Source organism: Cetorhinus maximus, chromosome 5 (genome assembly GCF_964194155.1).
Source record: "Cetorhinus maximus chromosome 5, sCetMax3.hap1.1, whole genome shotgun sequence".
Taxonomy (NCBI): Eukaryota; Metazoa; Chordata; class Chondrichthyes; order Lamniformes; family Cetorhinidae; genus Cetorhinus; species Cetorhinus maximus.
In genome coordinates, this window is record NC_135883.1 from 168698600 (window position 1) to 168718173 (window position 19574).

At 46.1% G+C, this 19574-nt stretch overlaps 1 protein-coding gene across 1 annotated transcript in view; it reads right to left on the reverse strand.

Annotated features, from left to right (window-relative positions):
• The window catches only part of LOC144681151 (dynein axonemal heavy chain 8-like), a 1659468-nt gene that overhangs the window by 1460580 nt on the left and 179314 nt on the right, over positions 1-19574 (reverse strand). The window contains exon 9 of the mRNA XM_078542878.1: positions 4747-4893. Within this exon, the coding sequence (XP_078399004.1) occupies positions 4747-4893 (147 nt within the window). The remainder of the gene's footprint in view (positions 1-4746; positions 4894-19574) is intronic.

The following is a 19574-nucleotide window of genomic DNA, read 5'->3' on the forward strand; positions in this document are numbered from 1 at the left end:
CACATCTCCTCTATAGTTTTCTCCTCTCACCTTAAATCTACATTCCCTAGTAATTGACTCTTCCGCCCTGGGAAAAAGCTTCTATCTACTCTGTCCATGCCACTCATAATTTTGTAAACTTCTATCAAGTCGCCCCTCAATCTCTGTCGCTCTAGTGAGAACAATCCAAGTTTCTCCAACCTCTCCTCATAGCTAATAACCTCCAGACCTGGCAGCATCCTGGTAAACCTCCTCTGCACCCTCTCCAACGCCTCCATATCCTTCTGGTAATGTGGCGGCCAGAATTGCACGCAATATTCCAAGAGTGGCCTAACCAAGGTTCTATATAGCTGCAGCATGACTTCCCAGCTTTTATACTCAATAGCCCTGCCGATGAAGGCAAGCATGCCATATGCCTTCCTGACTACCTTATCCACCTGCATTGCCACTTTCAGTGACCTGTGGACCTGTACACCCAGATCCCTCTGCCTGTCGATGCACTTAAGGGTTCTGCCATTTCCTGTATAATTCCTACCTCTATTAGACCTGCTAAAATGCATTACCTCGCATTTGTCCGGATTAAACTCCATCTGCCATTTCTCCACCCAAGTCTCCAGCCGATCTATATCCTGTTGTATCCTTTGACAATCCTCTTCACTATCTGCAACTCCTCCAACCTTAGTATCATCTGCAAACTTACTAATTAGCCCAGTTACATTTTCCTCCAGATCATTTACGTATGCTACAAACAACAAAGGTCCCAGCACTGATCCTGGCGGAACACCACTAGTCACAGCTCTCCATTCAGAAAAGCACCCTTCCACTGCTACCCTCTGTCAAGCCAATTCTGTATCCATCTTGTCAGCTCACTTCTGATCCCGTGCGACTTGACCTTCTGTACCAGTCTGCCATGAGGGACCTTGTCAAAGGCCTTATTGAAATCCATGTAGATAACATCCACTGCCCTTCCATTGTCGATCGTCTTTGTCACTTCCTCGAAAAACTCGATCAAGTTAGTGAGACATGACCTCCCCTTCACAAAACCATGCTGCCTCTCACTAATATGCCCATTTGCTTCCAAATGGTAGTAAATCGTGTCATAAAGAATCTTCTCCAATAATTTCCCTACCACTGACGTAAGGCTCACCGGCCTGTAATTTCCTAGATTATCCCTGCTACCCTTCTTAAACAATGGAACAACATTGACCATTCTCCAGTCCTCTGGGACCTCACCCGTAGCTAGTGAGGATACAAAGATTTCTGTCAAGGCCCCAGCAATCTCCTCCCTTGCCTCCCTCAGTGCTCTGGGGTAGATCCCATCTGGCCCTGGGGACTTATCCACCTTAATATTCTTCAAGACGCCTAACACCTCCTCTTTTTTGATCTCAACATGATCCAGGCTATCTACACACTCTTCTCTAGACAAATTGACCGCTAAGTCCTTCTTCTTTGGTGAATACTGATAAGAAGTACTCATTTAGTATCTCTCCCATTTCTTCTGGCTCCACACACAGATTCCCACCTCTGTCCCTGAGTGGGCCTACCCTTTCCCTGGCTACCCTCTTGCTTTCTACATATGTATGAAAGGCCTTGGGATTTTCCTTAATCCTGGTTGCCAATGACTTTTCATGACTCCTTTTAGCCCTCCAGACTCCTTGCTTAAGCTTCTTCCTACTTTCTTTATATTCTCCACAGGCTTCATCTGTTCCCAGCTTTCTAGCCCTTACAAATGCTTCCCTTTTCTTTTTCACTAATCTCACAATATCCTTCGTTATCCAAGGTTCCTGAAACTTGCCATGCTTATCCTTCATCCTAGCAGGAACATGCTGGTCCTGAATTCTTATCAACTGACATTTGAAAGCCCCCCACATATCAGTTGTTGATTTGCCCTCAAACATCCGCCTCCAGTCTAGATTCCTCAGTTATATTGTTATAATATTGTTATAATTAGCCTTCCCCCAATTAAGCATCTTAACCCGAGGATTCCTGTTATCCTTATCCACCAGTACCTTGAAACTTACTGAATTATGGTCACTTTTCCCAAAATGCTCCCCTACTGAAACTTCGACCACCTGGCCAGGTTCATTCCCTAATACCAGGTCCAGTATTGCCCCTTCCCTAGTTGGACTATCTACATATTGTCTCAGCAAGCCTTCCTGGTTGCACCTTACAAATCTGCGCCATCCAAAACCCTAGCAGTAAGTGATTCCCAGTCAATATAGGGAAAATTAATATCACAATACAAGATAGTTCCTACACGATCCAATAAGGAAACAAGAAGAATTTCTCTACTCAGAATGTGGTTAGCATGCGGAAATCATGGCCCAAGGAAGTAGTTGAGGCAAATAACTAAGATGCTTTCAAAAGAAAACCAGACAAGCACATGAGAGGATAGAAAATAGAAAGATGTGTCAAAAGTCTGAGATAATGATGATGGAATTGGAGGAGACTTGTACTCATTATAAACACCAATGGCCAAGATGGCCTATTTATGTGCAGCATATTCTATGCAAAATCACACAGAATCTATTATCCACTCATCTGCTTTTAATAGACCAATGCTATTATGTTTTATGGAAGGATTGGGCAACATGTGGGATTCATGGTTTTGTCTTAAATAGTTTGGGGTCCTAACAGTGTCATAGGATGCTGGTTTACATGTAGTGTTATGACCACAGCCACTGTTAATTGCTGCACAAACCAAATCCCAGATTTGGCTTATGGGCCATGCCCTTTTTCTTGTATTCTGTAAACAAGAAGGGGATGTACTGATATCATCAGATCAATGGAATATTAAAATTTAAAAGTAACAGTTTTATTAACTAGAATAAAAGAAAACTTAAGCACATAAAATTACAGGTACACAGTTAAACGTATTCTTACAAAACATTCCCACAAAAAGATTCTCTACTTGGTCAGGCGCACAAGTAAACACCGTCCAGGCAACATTCTCTTATAAATGTTTAACTTTTAAAAATCTAGTAATATTACCCAAGGCAAACAGCTTTAGCTTTAATAAAGGCAGCCAACATGACCTGTTACTCTCTTCCACTCTGCTGTGAAAATCCAAACTTCAGAATAAGACTGCTTTCTTCAGCCGAAGAATTTTCTGGCTTGACTGGATGGTTGATTCAAACTGCATCCTCTCTCAGCCACAGCTCCAGCTATAGCTCCAGGTGTTACATCTCACAGCTCAAAAGCCCAACAGCTCAAATAGCTACAGCCCCAGCACAACAGCTACAGCTCAAAACAGCTCTACACGGTAACTCTAAAATACCTTTGTTCCGCTTTCATCTCAGGTTCCATTGTTTTCGCACCTCTTTGAAATGCAAATCCTTCCTAATATAAGATTGTTCATGTTTCCATCTTGTCTTTACTTTTGGGTCAATAAAATATAATATCCCAGCTTCTATTTACCTATGGAACTCCTGCAAGATGCAAACATGTCTCTTTGTACCTCTGACTCCCCTTTGATATTCAAACAAACTCTCCATTTATCTAAAAATGCAAATATTAGATCTAACCTATTCACTTGCACCTCAAAGCTAACACCGCTATCCTTTTTATGTTTTCAAGTGCTCCAGACAACCTGTCTCCTATTAATCTCTGCCCAGCTTAATTAAATCATGGACACACACAATTGCACACAGACCCACACATAGGGTAGGATTTTTCAATCGGCGTGTAGGGGTGGGCCCGACTTGCCAATGTATAAAATGACGCATGATGACATTGGGCGTGCATCCTGATGTTATCGCGCAGTCCCACAATATTTTGTTCGGCGGGCGCGTGCCGGAGTTGGCTGCGTGCCTGCCGATAAGTAAATGGCCTATTAAGGCCATTAAGAAAGTAATTGATGTCATTCGTAACACTGCCCGTCCAACTTTAAGGTTGGCGGGCAAGCGAAAAGGCCAAGTGGCCTTTGCGTTTTTTAGGAAACCTCATCGATGAGCGGGATGAGGTTTCCTAAAGCTTTTATGAAATAAATACATTTTTTTTCCTAACTATAAAAACATGTCCCATCTCACATGACACAGTCACATGAGGGGACACGTTTAAATAAATTTTTAAACTTTTAATTTAATTTTTTGGACATTGATTCAATCTCCCTGAGGCAACTCCGTGCCTCAGGGAGATTGAAGCACTCTTTCGCTGGCCCCGACTCTCCCTCATCCCCCTGCTTACACAGGTAGCGCTGAGCACTACAGCTTGCATATTACGCTGGGCGGGCCTTAATTGGCCCACCTGAGTAAAATGGCAGCACACAGCCAATTGCAGGCAGCGATCAGCTCCGCGACAGCCCCCGCCAGCTCCCACCAAGCCTGCCCGCCGCCTGAAAAATTCAGGCCATAATCTTTTTCACAGAATAACACAATACTCCCCAAAAATATTTTAAAAATCCATTTTTCAAAGTAGTTATGAAACCTTCTTGCAGACAACTAGAGTGACTCAGAAAACTGGAGATGTAATGGCAGTGCATTATCAATGTAGAGGCAATTTTTCCATTAAAAATTTAACCACTTGTCCATTGGATATTGCAATTAAAATTAGTCCCATTAAATCTGAAATTGGTTGTTATTTAAATCTTTCACATGGCAGTTAAATTAACTTTCATTGATCCAGATGCGAATATAATTCATAAAACACTAATTCCTATCATTGGAATAGGAGTTGCTACCATATGGTTGTAGTTATAAAATAGTTTGTATTGAGCAGGTGGACACAAATCTATCATTGCAAAACATTTTTCCATAGATTTCATTTTACCTTTGCCAGTCTTTTGCAGAAGACTTCAAGTTTACCAAATATGTACATTTCTGACACATCAAATGGAGTATCTCGCACTGTTTCAGTTGTGTGTTTCTTTGTGTTCTGAAAATATTTGCGATATTCTGCTAACAATTTTTTACATTCCTGAAAGAACAAGAAAATAAGTTTGCATAGCAAGTAATCAGGTTATTACATATCTCTATCATCTACTGAAATTAAAAAGATGGGCATAAAATAAAAATTAGATCATTTATCTGGTAGAGTTTTTCTCATTCTTCAAAGGGAAGGATTCATGAAGACTAAATTCAGCAAATCCATGCTCCTGACATGGTATTTTGTTTCATGTGGGCATTGTTTGGAGATGTGGGTGCACAGATCAGCATCCCTAGTCGTCCTGGTCATTATATTTTTCATAGCACTATCTGATAAAGTGTAACTGGAAAATTGTACTCTTAAATTTATTGTTTAAGAGTGATCAGTTGAATGTTTCTGCCCTGCTAAATGCTCACAGTATAGAATACCTCAACAGAACATTCTGAAAATCTGTCTTTAGAATTGGATCCCTTAGACAGATCTGTGGAACGTAAACTACCATTTGATTTGTGAATCAGATTAGTTCTCGCAATCAATAATGCTAGTGCTGAGTTTCATTGTATCAACTTACATATTGACCTTCACTCTTTTTCCACCTGGAATTATTTTTTCAATTGCTTTACCATAAAGTACTGTCTCGGAACTAATACTGTATCATGATAGGTCATAACTTTTGGTGGAGTAGCAATTGAATCAGATTGCCAGTCTGCTGGTAATTACTTACCTCGAAATCCAGCCTATCCTAACTCACCGGACCTTCTGACTCAGGCCAACGAGATCACTTCAGTGGAGTAGGTTCCAGAGGCCCACAGTCGAGGGCAGCTCAGTTGAAGGAAAGTAAGCCACATCCCTTCTTTACGGCACCAGCTGCCATAAGGTAGGTTAATTTAAAGGGCCAGCCAGGGAGAAGGTAAGCGTATAAGATAAGTAGGCAGGATTGGGGGGGTGGGGACGGGTGGTCCAGGGAAGTGTGGTAGCGTCTGGTGGTCAGTGGGAGGGGTGCAGTTGGCAGAGGGTGCAGTCTGGGGGGGTGCAGGCTGGGTACGGGGTCTGCAGTCGGAGCGGGTCCCATGCCGGTTTGGGGGTAGGGACATCCCTTGGAGGGTCAGGGTCCATTAGTCATGGGGTTGTGGGGGGCTTGTGGGCGATGGGGGCAATGGGTAGGTCCAGTGGGTTGTCAGCAGTCTGTGTGGGTAGATCCCGTGTGGACATCCCAGGGGTGGTGGGGTTGGGAGGGGTGAAGTGGGAGGTAGTCGCATGTTCCATGGGGCATTGGGGCTGGTCAGTGAAATAGTTACCCTGAAGCTAGGTGTGGTTTTAATTCTTCTAACATTTTCTGGGCAACTATTGCTGTAAGACAGTTGGAACCATCCAAAGTATGCAATTTAAATCGCATTTTCGGATGATTTCCAGTGTGGGGCAATTGCCCTTCGGAAGTTTGAACCTCCTTATCTGGGAATTTCTTTGGGGGGAGGGCGGTGGGGTTCCTCAGCGCATCTTTGGGGTACACCCAGATACGCTGCCCTGGAGCTCTGAAGTTACGAGCTGATATGTTTTGCTGGTCTATGGAGAACATGGTCATAGAAAATTAGATCAGTTATTAGCATATTAACCTCTAAGCCAGAAGGTTGAGTGTTGAGTCCATCAGGCCTACCTTTTCCCTCCTTCAATTCATCTGTTACTGAAACCCTCATTATTGCTTTCATTACCTTTAGACTCAACTACTTGAATTGTTCTCTGGCTGGACTCCCAACTTACACCCTCTGTAAACTTATGCCTGTCCAAAACTCTGCTGCCTACAACCTAACTCACATCAAGTCTAGTTCATCGATCACCCGATGCTTGCTGACCTACATTGGCTCCTGGTCTGGCTAAACTTCATAGGTTGTTACAGCACAGGAGCAAAACATTTCACTGATTGAGTCTGCACCAGCTCTTATTTCCTTTTTCAATTTTCCTCCGTGCTTTCTGTACTACTGTTCTCTGCTTGATTCTCTACTGTATTATGAATCTGACATTTACCATAAGCTTTTTTATTTCTTTCAATTTTAATTTTAAAATCTTTAACTATCCAAGGAGCTCTAGATTTGGATGCCCTTTCTTTCCCTCTGAAGGACCAGCTGTCCTTTCTCTTCTGGACGATAGGGATTAAAGATTTGAAAGGTGTTATTAAAGTCTTGGAAAGTTGCTGCAGTTCACCTTGTAGGTGGTGCACACTGAAGTCATTTGTGCTGGTGGTGGAGGGAGTCAATGTTTATACTGGTAGAGAATGAGGCACCAAATGAATGGGTTGCTTCAGCCAGAATGGTGCCAAGTTTCTTGAGTGGTGTTGAAGCTGCACACATCCAGGCAAGTGGACTGTCCTGAATGGCACTTTGTACATACTGAGGAAGCTTTGGCCAGTCAGGTAGAGTTACTCACCACAGAATACCCAGCCTCTGACCAGCTCTTGTGGACACAGAGATCATCTCTCATTCTCCTAAACTCCAGAGTATATACCCAATTTACTTAGCTTCTCATTGTAAGATAACTCTCTCACCCCAGGAATCAATCTAGTTAATTAGTTACGCTCTCAATATGTCCTGCCAACTTCAAAGATTGTACATGTGAATGCCCAGGTCGCTCTGTACTAGCACTTTTTTTAGAACTGTGCCATTGACCTGAATTTTACTGATCAACCAGACGTTGGGTGGAAATGTGGATTGCCACACGTACAGACAGGCAACAAGTATTCCTATGAGATTTTACCAGCAAAAAATGATTAACAGCCGGCAAATGGGAGAGCTGTCCAATTACCTGTGCAGGCTACATGGAATCACCATTTTTAAAGCTACATGTACCACAGTAGTTAGACAGGCTGAAAACATGGATGAGCAGAATGAGAAGAGTCACTCCACGATTTAACAACTCCTCCTACAGATAGTCAGAGAAATAATTGATGTCCTGTTTCAATCTGATAGGAGAATGAGTCCAACAAATCTCAACAAGAAGGCATTGCTGGCAGAAATTGCTTACAGCAGAGGGGTCATTGCAAGAGCCAGGATTGGTTTGGAAAGGTAGAGAGTTGCAAACTGGAAGCTCAGTATAAATTGAAAAGCACCCATGGAATGTGAAGCCAGGAGGAAGAACTGATCAAGGGGTAACATCAGGCACCATCATCCACACTGAGGTGCCCAATTTACTTATTTTAATACCTTGGGATGGAACTCATTAAGTCCTGGAGATTTTTCTATCCTTAGTCTTATTACTTCCTCCATGACATTTTTATTTACTCCTATTAAGTCCTGTATGCGTTTTCATTATTAGTTCTGGCATTTTATCCTCATCTTCTACTATGCAGACTGATATAAATAATGTACTTAGAAAGTCTGCCATTTTTGATTTTCAATCATTGAATTTCCTCCTGCTGTCTTTAAGGGGTCCACATTACCTGACGTCACCATCCTTCTGTTAATATACTTGCGAAAACCTAGATATCCCCTAGAAGCATCACTCAAAGGCCTGGCAAGATCTAAGCCAAATTTTATGCAGCCCCTAGCAGGTTCAGAGGCCGAGGAACCAATTAATGGCCACTTAAGGGCCAATTTCCGCTCGGCCTGAAAGTTTAGGCTAACGGGCAGATGACAGATTGATAGGGGGAAAGCCAGAAATAAAGAAAGGTTGATCTCAGATGGGAAGGAAGCATGTCCATCAGAAGCCCACTTCTGACTGGGGACACCCTCTCCTTAAGGCCCGCTGATCTCTGGACTTCTCTCGGACTTCGGCCTATCCCCTGAGACCAAAATCCTCTCCTTCGTGACCCCTCAGGCCTTCCCTACCCTCCTCGCACTGGGACCCCTGACACTTGCCTTGGCCTCCAGTTCTTGGCACTTAGGCTCTGGCAGCTCCGTGCAGGCCCTCTTCTGGCCACTGCAGCACTGTTGCTGGAGGGACTGGAGAGCTGCCAGCCAATCTGACTCGCCGGCAGCTCTCCAAGGTGGGACTGCCTCCGACTGAGGGGTGGAAACTCTTTCGAGTTATCAACAATCACAGATTGCAACTCTTTCGAGTACAATCACAGTTCTTGGTTTCCGGGAGTGGGACATGAACCCACAACCCTCTGATTCAAAGGCGAGGGTGCTATGAACTGAGCCACAGCTGGTGGAAGTCCCACCTTGTGCCAATCAATGCTCATTAGAGTGCAAAATGGCAGTGGGACTCTCAGAGTCGGCAGGGATGTATTCCCTGGCAACTCTTTGAATGGTGGAGGCTGAGCCCCTGCCATCCTAAAAATTCAGCCTCCACATCTGATACAAAGTATTAACAATGAGAAATATTATCTATTCTTTCACAATCGAGGACTGTTTCTCAAATACAGTTCTGTTCTCTCAGAACTGATTACACTTTTCTGACCTTTTTCATCAGCTTAATCTCATCTCAGCATGCCACTTCGAGTTTCTGGTAATAATGTAGAGCAGGCATTTTAGTTGTGCTATTTTCTAATGTTGTTATTGACTATTGTCTCATATTGTCTAAATTTGCTTTATACTGCTGCTGCAAAATTCCTTAGAAAGCTTTATATTATTCAAAGTGTTATATAAATGTGACTTGCTGATACTGCTGTTGCAGGCAAATGTATCCAGCCCATTAGTTATATGAATATATATGTAAACATATGAAATAGAAGCAGAAGTAGGCCATTCAACCCCTTGAGCCTGCTCTGCCATTCAATAAGATCATGGCTGATTTGTTTGTGTTTTGAATTCCACATTCCCGTCTAACCTCGATCAACTTTGATTCCTTTATCTAACAAGAACCTCTGCCTTAAAAATATTCAATAACCCCGCCTTCTGAGGCAGGGAGCTCCAAAGTCGCACGACTTTCTGAGAGAAAATAATTTTCCTCATCTCTGTCCTAAAAAGAGTGACCCCTAATTTTAAAACAGTGCCCCCTAGTTCTGGACTCACTCACAAGAGGAAACATCCTTTCCACATCCCACTAGCTGAGACCTTTCAGGATGCTATTTACGTCAATAAAGTCACTCTTCTTCTAAACTCCAGTGGAAACAAGCCCAGTCTGTCCAACCTTTCCTAATAACACAACACGTTCGTTCAAGGGATCAATCTAGCAAACTTCTTCTGAACCGTCTCCAAAATATTTACATCCTTTCTTAAATAAGGAGACCATATCTGCACACGGTATTCAAGATGTGGTCTCACCAAGGCCCTGCATAACTGATGCATAACATCCTTAGTTTTATGTTCAATTCCTCCCATAATAAAGGATAGCATTCCATTAGCCTTCTTAATTAATCGCTGTACCTAAGTACTAGCTTAATGTGACTCATGCACGAGAACACCTAGATCCCTCTGCAACTTAGAATTCTGCAGTCATTCTCCATTTAAATAATGCTCTTTTTGTTTATTCTTCCTGCCAAAATGAACAACTTCACATTTTCCCAGCAGCCAGACTTTTTCCCACTTATTCAACCTATCTCTATTGGTCTGCAAACTCCTTATCGCTTCTTCACAACATACTTTCCTTCCTATCTTTGTGTCATCTGCAAATTTAGCTATCAAGCCTTTACTTCCCTCACATAAATCATTGAAGTGAATTGTAAAAGTTGAGGCCCCAGCATTGACCCCTGCAGGACTCCACTTGTCATATCCTGCTAATCAGAAAAAGACCCATTTATGCATACCTTCAGGGCAGAATTTTCTTGTTGGTGTGCGGGGGCAGGCCCCGCACGCCGATGCATAAAAAGACATGCAGTGACATCGGTGCGTCCCAATGTCACAGCACGTCATTCCGACCTTTCGTTCGGCGGGCACGCAACAGAGGCGTCTGCGTACCCGCCAAACTGTCAAAGGCCTGTTAAGGCCATTAATAAACCAGTTTAGGTAATTGACAGGGCTTAAGGTTGGCAGGCAGGTGGAGAGCCCAAGCAGCCTTCACGTTTTTCATGAAACCTCATCCACGGGCGGGATGAGGTTTCATGAAGGTTTTATTAAATTAATAAATAAATTGTGCTCACTTCATAAACATGTCCCAGCTCATGTGACACTGGCACATGAGGGGACATGTCTGAATAACTTTTTCTCCCTTTATTTCAAAGTTTACATATGAACTTAATCGCCCCGAGACAGCTCTGTGCCTCAGGGAGATTTCTGCGCTATTTCACGCACATGCGCGAAAGAGCGTAGGCCCTTACTCTTCCACCTCCCCCCTGCCCGCAAAGGTAGAGCTGAGCGCTACCCAGCGTGCATCAAGATGGATGGGCCTTAACTGGCCCGGCCATGTAAAATGGCGGCGCGCAGCCGATTGCAGGCGTTATTCGGCTCCACACCCGCCCACACCCGCTCCTGACCAGCCCGCCCAACAGGCAGAAGATTCTGCCCTCTGTTTTCTGCCAGGCAGCCAATCTACTGTCCATGCCAACATATTACGCCTACACCATGAGATTTTATTTTCAGCAATAACCTTATCAGCTGCCTTTTGGAAATCTAAGTACAGTAAGTTTACAAGCTCATCTTTATCCAGAACACATGTTACTCTTTCAAAGAACTCTAATAAATTGGTTAAACGTGATTTCTCTTTCACAAAAACCATGCTGACCTTCAGTTTTTCAGCCCAGCTACAACCTCTTTAATGATGGGTTCTAATACCTTCCCCACAGCAAACATCAAGTTAACTGGCCTATACTTTCCTGTTTTCTGCCTCCCTCCCTTCCTGAATAGAGGGGTTATATTTGCTACTTTACAGTTTGATGGAACCTTTCTAGAATCTAGGGAATGTTGTAAAATTAACAACAATGCACCTACTGCCTCATGTAATAAAGGCAAAATACTGCAGATGATGGAAATCTGAAACAAAAACAAAAGGCACTGCAAAAGCTCAGCAGGACTGACAGCATCTGTAGAGAGAAAGACAGAGTTAATGGGCAGAATTTTGCCCCGGCGGGTCCGACCGACTCGGTGGCGAGCGGGCAGCCGATTGCTGCTGCCGAAACGGGCTGCGCCGCAATTTTGTGCGGGCGGGACAATTAAGGCCTGCCCAGCGGGTTAGCGACTCCCATGTAGAATGGGAAAATCATTGTGGCAGCGGGCGTGCTCAGACCACCGGTTCCAATGGGGAACTGGCAGTCTGTATGAAGAGTGGCAAGGCAGCCTCGTTGAGGCAGTGCACCATGGCCACTGACAGAGAGTGACATGCTGCTTTCAGGGCACAGGAGGAGGAGGAAGAGAAGGGGGGCAGGCTGCAGGATAGGCCAGCAGGGGGGCCACTGTGCCCCTCGCTTCTCAGATGCATGCCTTGCTGTCCTCATCGAAGAGGTGTCCAACCGGCGGGATATTTTGTATCCAGGAGGAGGGCCCCCCACATCATTAGGCAGGTGTGGCAGGAGGTGGGGGACGCAGTAAGCGCCCATGACGATGTGCGGCGCACAGGAATACAGTGCCACAAGCGATTCAATGATTTGTTGATCTCTGGAAGAGTGAGTACCATGTCAGCCTTTGACATTTAACCCAGTAGGTAGCCTCAGCCTTTGAGCACCCCCCATGTCTTACTGTCGTTACTGCATTGGTCATTTGGCGCATGCTGGGTGGGCAAACAGATAGTGACCATGCTTACATCAGCCTTAATGGTTGAGGAGAAGATGGGTTCTCCCCGCAGCATATGTTGGTGTTTGTCACATTTGAGTAGTCTGGGGGCAACCTGCAGGGGAGGCAGCTAGATATATACTCAGAACTCCAACACATGTCTTATTGATGGTGATGAGATGGTGGAAGGGGAGCCTCAAGGTGTCGTGGCCAAGAGCCATCTGCTGGCCTCGGCGCCACACCTAGTTGAGCCTCCTTGCCATGGGCGCTAAGACCCATGTATTATTCAAAATGATGGATGCCGAATGTGTCCAAGGTGGCCGTTGGGGGAGGGGGTTGGGACCAGCCGTACTATCTTCTGGGGACTGATTATCAGAAGTGTGGACAGGAGCCACTGGAGGCCTCAGCTGAGCCACTGTGGTTGGGGTGCGGCGTGCATGTGCAGAGTACATGAGCGATCAGCCCCAATAAATCCTCTTCTCTGCTCTGCAGGCAAAAACCAAACACAATCTCAGGGAGCGCCAGAGGACTGGCGGTGGGCACGCCATGCTCCAGCGCCTCACCACCTACGAGGAGCAGGCCATGGAGCTGGGGAGGAGGCAGGCGGCCAGGGCGGCAGGTGGCGGCGAGGCTGGGATGCAGCGGCCAGGTATTTGAGGTCCACAGTCCCATCCACTCTGTCTCCCCACCATCTAAACCACTGATGGTTGCTGCAATCGTTAATGCTGAAACACTGCTCATTTACAGACTGATACAGTCAGACGTGTGGGTCATACACAAAGGTCCCTCGTCCCCTTGAGAATGCGCGTCTCCAGCACCTTCCAAAGTTGCCTTATCCCATTTGTGACCACTATCCCCAAGGCCTAACATGCCTTGGCATCGCTGCTGCACAGCCAAAGACTTATTACGTCTTAGGAGGGTTTGTACCTCCACCACCCTTTCAGCCAGTGCGTCCCACATTACTCTGTCCAGAAGGTCCTCAGCACCTCATCTGTCAACCTCATTGTCAACCTCATGGCACTCATCTTAAATAAATGCCACCACGTTAGTCATCCCTGCGCCAAGGGGAAATGTTGCCTTCTGTCCACCCATTTTATGCCCCTCATAACGGTATAAAGGTCAATAATGTGACCTGTCAATCTCCTGTGCTCCACGGCAAATGTCGCAAGTGTTCACAATGTTTCCTCATCACTGCAACTCTCCAAGCCAGCATGCATCCAGGTCAGGTACCTCTGCACTCTCCCCATGCCAATGCCACATAATGTTCCATGTGGCATTCCTTAGGCCATCTGACCAGTCTGTCTGTATGTGTGTCTAATGTCTGGGCCTCCTCTTGACTATATTCCAACCCACCAATGTTCGTCTTCTTAGGGTCTTGAAGGGTGAGCGACTTATGAGGCTGGCGGGGTGGGGGGGTGGGGGGGTGGGGGGGGGGGGAAGAGATGAAAGGTGTTACTGACTGAACACTAACTGATGCACTGTCCTTGTTGTTAATTTAAGCATCACCATCGCATGGCCGCAGCCAACAAGTCCAGAGCCCCCTCTCCACACCTGAGGGCCAAGACGTGCAACTTGCGGCACATCATTTCAGCCAGCCAGGCACCAGCACAGCAACAAACACTTCGGTGGGGAATGTAACGTCAGCTAGTGTCCCGGGTCACAGTGGAGAGGGCACTTCACAATCGCTGGAGGAGATGGTAGGGACAGAGAGTACCGATGGCGCCAGCAGCCGGAGGACTGCAGGGAACCAGGCACATGCTGAGTCCGGCACTGATGATGTGCCTCTGGAGATGTCACCAATGCAGCAGCTGCAGGGCAAGCGGCAGGATTTGCAGGAGCATCTGGCAGGGTTGATTGAGGGTGTGCTTCAGTTGGTCTCTGTGTGGAGGAGTCCAGGCAGAGTGTAAGTGAAGGCATGAACCTAAGGACAGAGCTTCACGCTTCCTCCACTGAGAGATTGGCAACTCTCATGGAGAGGGGCTTCGATCGGATTGAGAGTCTTCTGATTGGGTTACGCTCTGACCCGCAAGCCCTCACAGCAGTAATGGCCACAGGTGGTCATTCCCAATGTGGGAGATGTTCTGGGAACTAAGTGTCGGCGCTCAGTGCCCATGCATCTGCGGTGAGCAGGGAGGTCCAATGTGACCTCACGTCGGCGCAGCAGCTGCTTGTCGTCACTGCGATCTCCTCTCAGGGCGCTCCGGATGAGGGCAGCAGCTTCTCGTCCCCTCTGCCAGTTACCGTTGCATCCGTTGAGGCTGCAACAACTGGGGAGGTGCCAATTCTGGAATTGGCGACTCCCTCCCAGGCGGGGCCATCACAGCTCCCGGGCCAGAGGACGCCCGCCAAGGTAATCGATGCCAACAACAGCAGAGTCAGCAGGCTGTCTCACAAGCCACTTCGAGCGATGGGGCGGCGCCCAGACGTAGCACCCGCAAACGAAAGCATAAGGCACGTTAGGCACTCCACGGGTATGTCATTGATGATTTTGTGTTGGCCTTAGATTAGGGAACAAATAGTTATGTTTGTAAGAGAGACATTTGTGTTTGATGTTGGACTGAATAAAGTCCAGTTTTTGGACCATGGCTGAGGGTGTTTCCTTTGTGCTGCATTTGTATGTTTCAAACATCTGATGAGTGTTTGAGTGGACATTGATGTTTCTGCATTAAGCCCTTAGTTGCAGCTGATGAGGTGGAAGATGTAATACTTAAATGCCACGTGTGGAAGTGCCAGGCAATGCTGCTCCTGCTGATCGACATGTGTGGAGCTAGCTGAAGGTTCGCTGGATTAAATTTTCCCGGGTGTCCCTGCCTCCTTGGTGTAGTAGTGGGTCGGCGTGCTGCCCCTCATCATCACCCTATGCTTCCTCATCCTCTGAGCCACAGCTGGATTCTTCATGTGCAGTCTCATCCACTCGGTCAAGGTCTTCAGTATCAACTGCACCCTCTCTTTCCAGCGCAAGATTGTGCAGAGCGCAGCATGCTACAATTATCAGAGAGACGCGATCTGGGGGATACTGGAGTGCGTCCCCTGAGCGGTCTAGGCAACAGAAGCACATCTTGAGAAGACCGATGGCTCTCTCCACCACAGCCCTTGTGGTGCCGTGGCTCCTATTGTAGCGCTCCTCAGCTTCTGTTCTTGGATGGCGGAATGGCATCATGAGCCACCTTCGGAGGGGATAGCCCTTGTCACCCACCAGCCAACCATTCAGCCGAGCCGGAGCACTGAAGAGTGCCAGCACCTGGGAGTATCTGAGGATGTAAGCGTTGTGGGAGCTGCCTGGGTACCTTGCACAGATTTGCAGAATCTGCATCCTGTGATCACACACTATCTGCACGTTCATGGAGTGGAAGCCCTTCCTGTTGACGAAGGCATCAAGCTCACCTGCTGGCGCCTTGATGGCAACATGTGTACACTCTATTGCACTCTGGATGCGGGGGAAGCCAGCAATGACCGCGAAGCCTCTGGCTCGCTGTTCCTGACTTGCCTGGTCGCAGCGGAAGTGGATGAAGATCAATGCCCATCTGAACAGAGCATCTGTAACATGCTTGACACAAGTGTGGACAGCTGATTGGGAGATAACGCAAAGATCACCCAACGAGCCCTGGAAGGAGCTAGAAGCAAAAAAGTGGAGGACAATTGTGAGCTTCAGAGCCATTGGCATGGGGTGTCCACCCACACAGTTAGGGGAGATCTGAGGGCCAATCATCTGACAGATATAGTTGACTGTCTCCCTTGACAGATGGAGCCTCCTTCGGCATGGCACGGCACCTCAGTCACATTGAGGTAGCTGCTTCGCCGCCTGTATACCCTGGCAGCAGGATACTGGTGTCTTCTCTGGCCCCTTCCACCTTGGACAACCTCTTGGCCCTGCACCCCTTGTGCCTGTGCCTGGCCTCCCAAAGGTGGCTACCCTGGTGGCTGATTGTCCACTCCTGGCCTCCTCCTTATTCTCTCCCTCCCTTCCTCCTCAGAGGAGCTGCCTCCAGTGGAGATGTCAGAACCCATACCCAGGCTAAATGGAGGCCTCTGGAAAGCTGCAGGCCCGATAAATATTACTGTCTGCAGACTGGTGAGCTGAAGCTTCAAAGTACACGGAAAGCTCTTGGAAATCGATCTGAACTGCTAACAATCACACAGGCAAGTTTAAAACACTTTCTGCATTAAATGCTTCATGAAAAACATGAACAACCCCTCTGAGCCCACATATCCCGCCAGCACATGAGTTTTGATAAAAAAATCACCTACCTGCCTGCCCGTTGGGCCCGTGCGCCGAGCTGAAGTTCGCACGGGCCCCTCAAAATCCTCGTCGATTGGCAAGTTAAGTGCCTTAACAAGGCCTTTAATTAATGGCAGGCACACGTCGCACTGCATAGCGCACCCGCCGACCTAAATATCGCGATGCCGCGTGCTGACGTCGGGACGCTCGCGTGACATTTTAAGCGCTGACATACAGGCTCCGCCACCCACATGTCAGCCAGAAAATTCTGCCCAGTGTCATATGGACTCGAAACATTAACTCTGTCTTTCTCTCCACAGATGCTGTCTGACCTGTTGAGTTTTTCCAGCATTTTTTGTTTTTGCATCTACTGCCACATTAGCCACCTCTTATAAGACTCTAGGATGAAGCCTATCTGGACCTGGAGACTTGTCAGCCTGCAGCTCCTACAGTTTGTTCAGTACCGCTTCTCTAGTGTGTGTAATTTCACCAAGTTTCCCTCTCCCTTCCACCTCCTGATTTACAGCTATTACTGGAACATTTTTGTATCCTCTATAGTGAAGACAGAAGCAAAATATTTGTTCATTTCATGAGTTATTTCATTATTATCTACTATTAGCTCTCCATTCTCACTCTTGAGGATCAACACTCATTTCACTTAATCTTTTCCTTTTTAAATACCTATAGAAACTCTTGCTGTCCATTTTTACATTTATTGCTAGCTTCCTCTTATACTCTAATTTCTTTCTCCTGATTAACCTTTGAGTCATACTCTCCTGTTATTTATATTCTGACCAATCATTTGACCTGCCACTCATCCTTGCGCAGTTCTTTGATTTTTCCCTAAGCTTAATACTTCCCTAACTTGTTTAGATAACCACGGGTGGTGGGTCCTCCCTTTAGAAATTTTCGTGATAGTAGGAAAATACTTATTCTTAAAATACTTATCTGAAATATACCCTTAATTGAGCACCACTGCTTTTCTATGGATCTATCCCCTGGTATCCCAGTTCGCTTCAGCTAGCTGAGCTTTCATCATATTGTGGCTGCTACTATGTCTAGGGGTGCCTTTACTCGGAGGTGATTACACACTACCAAGTCTAATATAACCTGCTCTCTGGTTGGTTCCAGAGCATGCTGCATTGAGAAACTATCACAAAGGCATCCAATGAATACCTCATCTAGGCAATTACTGCCAATCTGATTTTTCCAGTTTATATGTAGATTAAAGTCACCCAATTGCATAATAACCTCATACATCTGCTCCTGTTTACCAATTAAAATCTAACCATTTAGGAGTATTTTGTTTCCATTCGCTGCTGCAAAATGTATTCCATTAAATTTGGATACAGTAAACTGTATTTGTTAAGTAATAAAAACAAAAAGTGCTGGGAAAACTCAGCAGGTCTGGCAGCATCTGTGGAAAGAGAAACAGGGTTAATGTTTCGAGTCCATATGACATTTTCAGAGCTAAAGAGAAGTAGAAATGTGACAGATTTTATACTGTTGAAGAAGAGGTGGAGCAGGTGGAGCAAGATAGAAAGTTAGGGATAGGTGGGAGCTAAGGAGAGATTGACAAAGATGTCATGGACACAAGACAAAGGGAGAGTTAACTGTAGTGGTAAACATTAAAGAAAGTGCTGAAATTGGCATGAAGGTAGGATCAGAATGTGTTAATATCAGAACAAGGGTCAGTGCTCTGTGAAAGCACAATATGGAAACCAGTGGCAGATGGCCATGTTTGTGAGGGAGGAGGTGGGGTTAGGTAAAAAAGCATTTCAAAAATGAATAAATAAAAATAAATCCTAGTGGGGATAGAGGTGTAGACAGTTTGGACGTTCATGGTGAAGAAGAGGCAGTCAGGGCCAGGAAACATGAAATTGTTGATGTAACATAGGGCATCAGAGGAATCGCGAATGTAGGTGGGAAAAGCCTGGACAAGGGGAGAGAGAATGGAGTCAAGATAGGAAGAAATGTGTTCTATGGGGCAGGAACAGGGATATGATGGGTCTACCAGGACTGTTCTGTTTGTGGATTTTGCGAAGGAGGTAAAAGCGACCTGTGTGGAGTTAGGAGACTTTTCTTATTCTTTTATGGGATGTGCGCTTCGCTGGCTGGGCCAGCATTTATAGCCCATCCCTAGTTGCCCTTGAGAAGGTGGTGGTGAGCTGCCTTCTTGAACTGCTGCTGTCTATGTGATGTAGGTACACCCACAGTGCTGTTATGAAAGGAGTTCCAGGATTTTGACCCAGCGACAGTGAAGGAATGGTGATATATTTCCAAGTCACAATGGTGAGTGGCTTGGGGGAGAACTTCCAGGTGGTGGTGTCCCCATCTATCTGCTGCCCTTGTCCTTCTAGGTGGTAATGCTTATGTGTTTGGAAGGTGCTGCTGAAGGAGCCTTTGTGGGTTCCTGCAGTGCATCTTGTAGATGGTAAACACTGCTGCTACTGTGCGTTGGTGGTGGAGGGTGTGAATGTGGATATGGTGCCAATAAAGCGGGCTATTTTGCCCTGGATGGTGTCAAGCTTCTTGAGTGTGGTGAGAGCTGTACTCATCCAGGTAAGTGGAGCATATTCCATCACACTCCTGACTTGTGCCTTGCAGATGATGGACAGGCTTTGGGGAGTCAGGAAGTGAGCTACTCGTTGCACGATTTCTAGCCTCTGACCTGTTTTGTAGCCACAGTATTTAGATGGCTAGTCTTTCCTGTCGCTTGCCATTTCATTTCACCATCTTGCACTCATGCTCATATTTCTGTCCTTGGTCTTCTGCAATGTTCCAGTGAAGCCCAATGCAAACTGGAGGGAAAGCACCTCATCTTCCCATTAGACACATTACAACTTTCCGGGCTTAACACTGAGTTCAACAACTTCAGACCATGAACTCTGCCCTCCATTTTGATCTTTTCTTTTCTTTTCTCTTTTTTTTCCCAA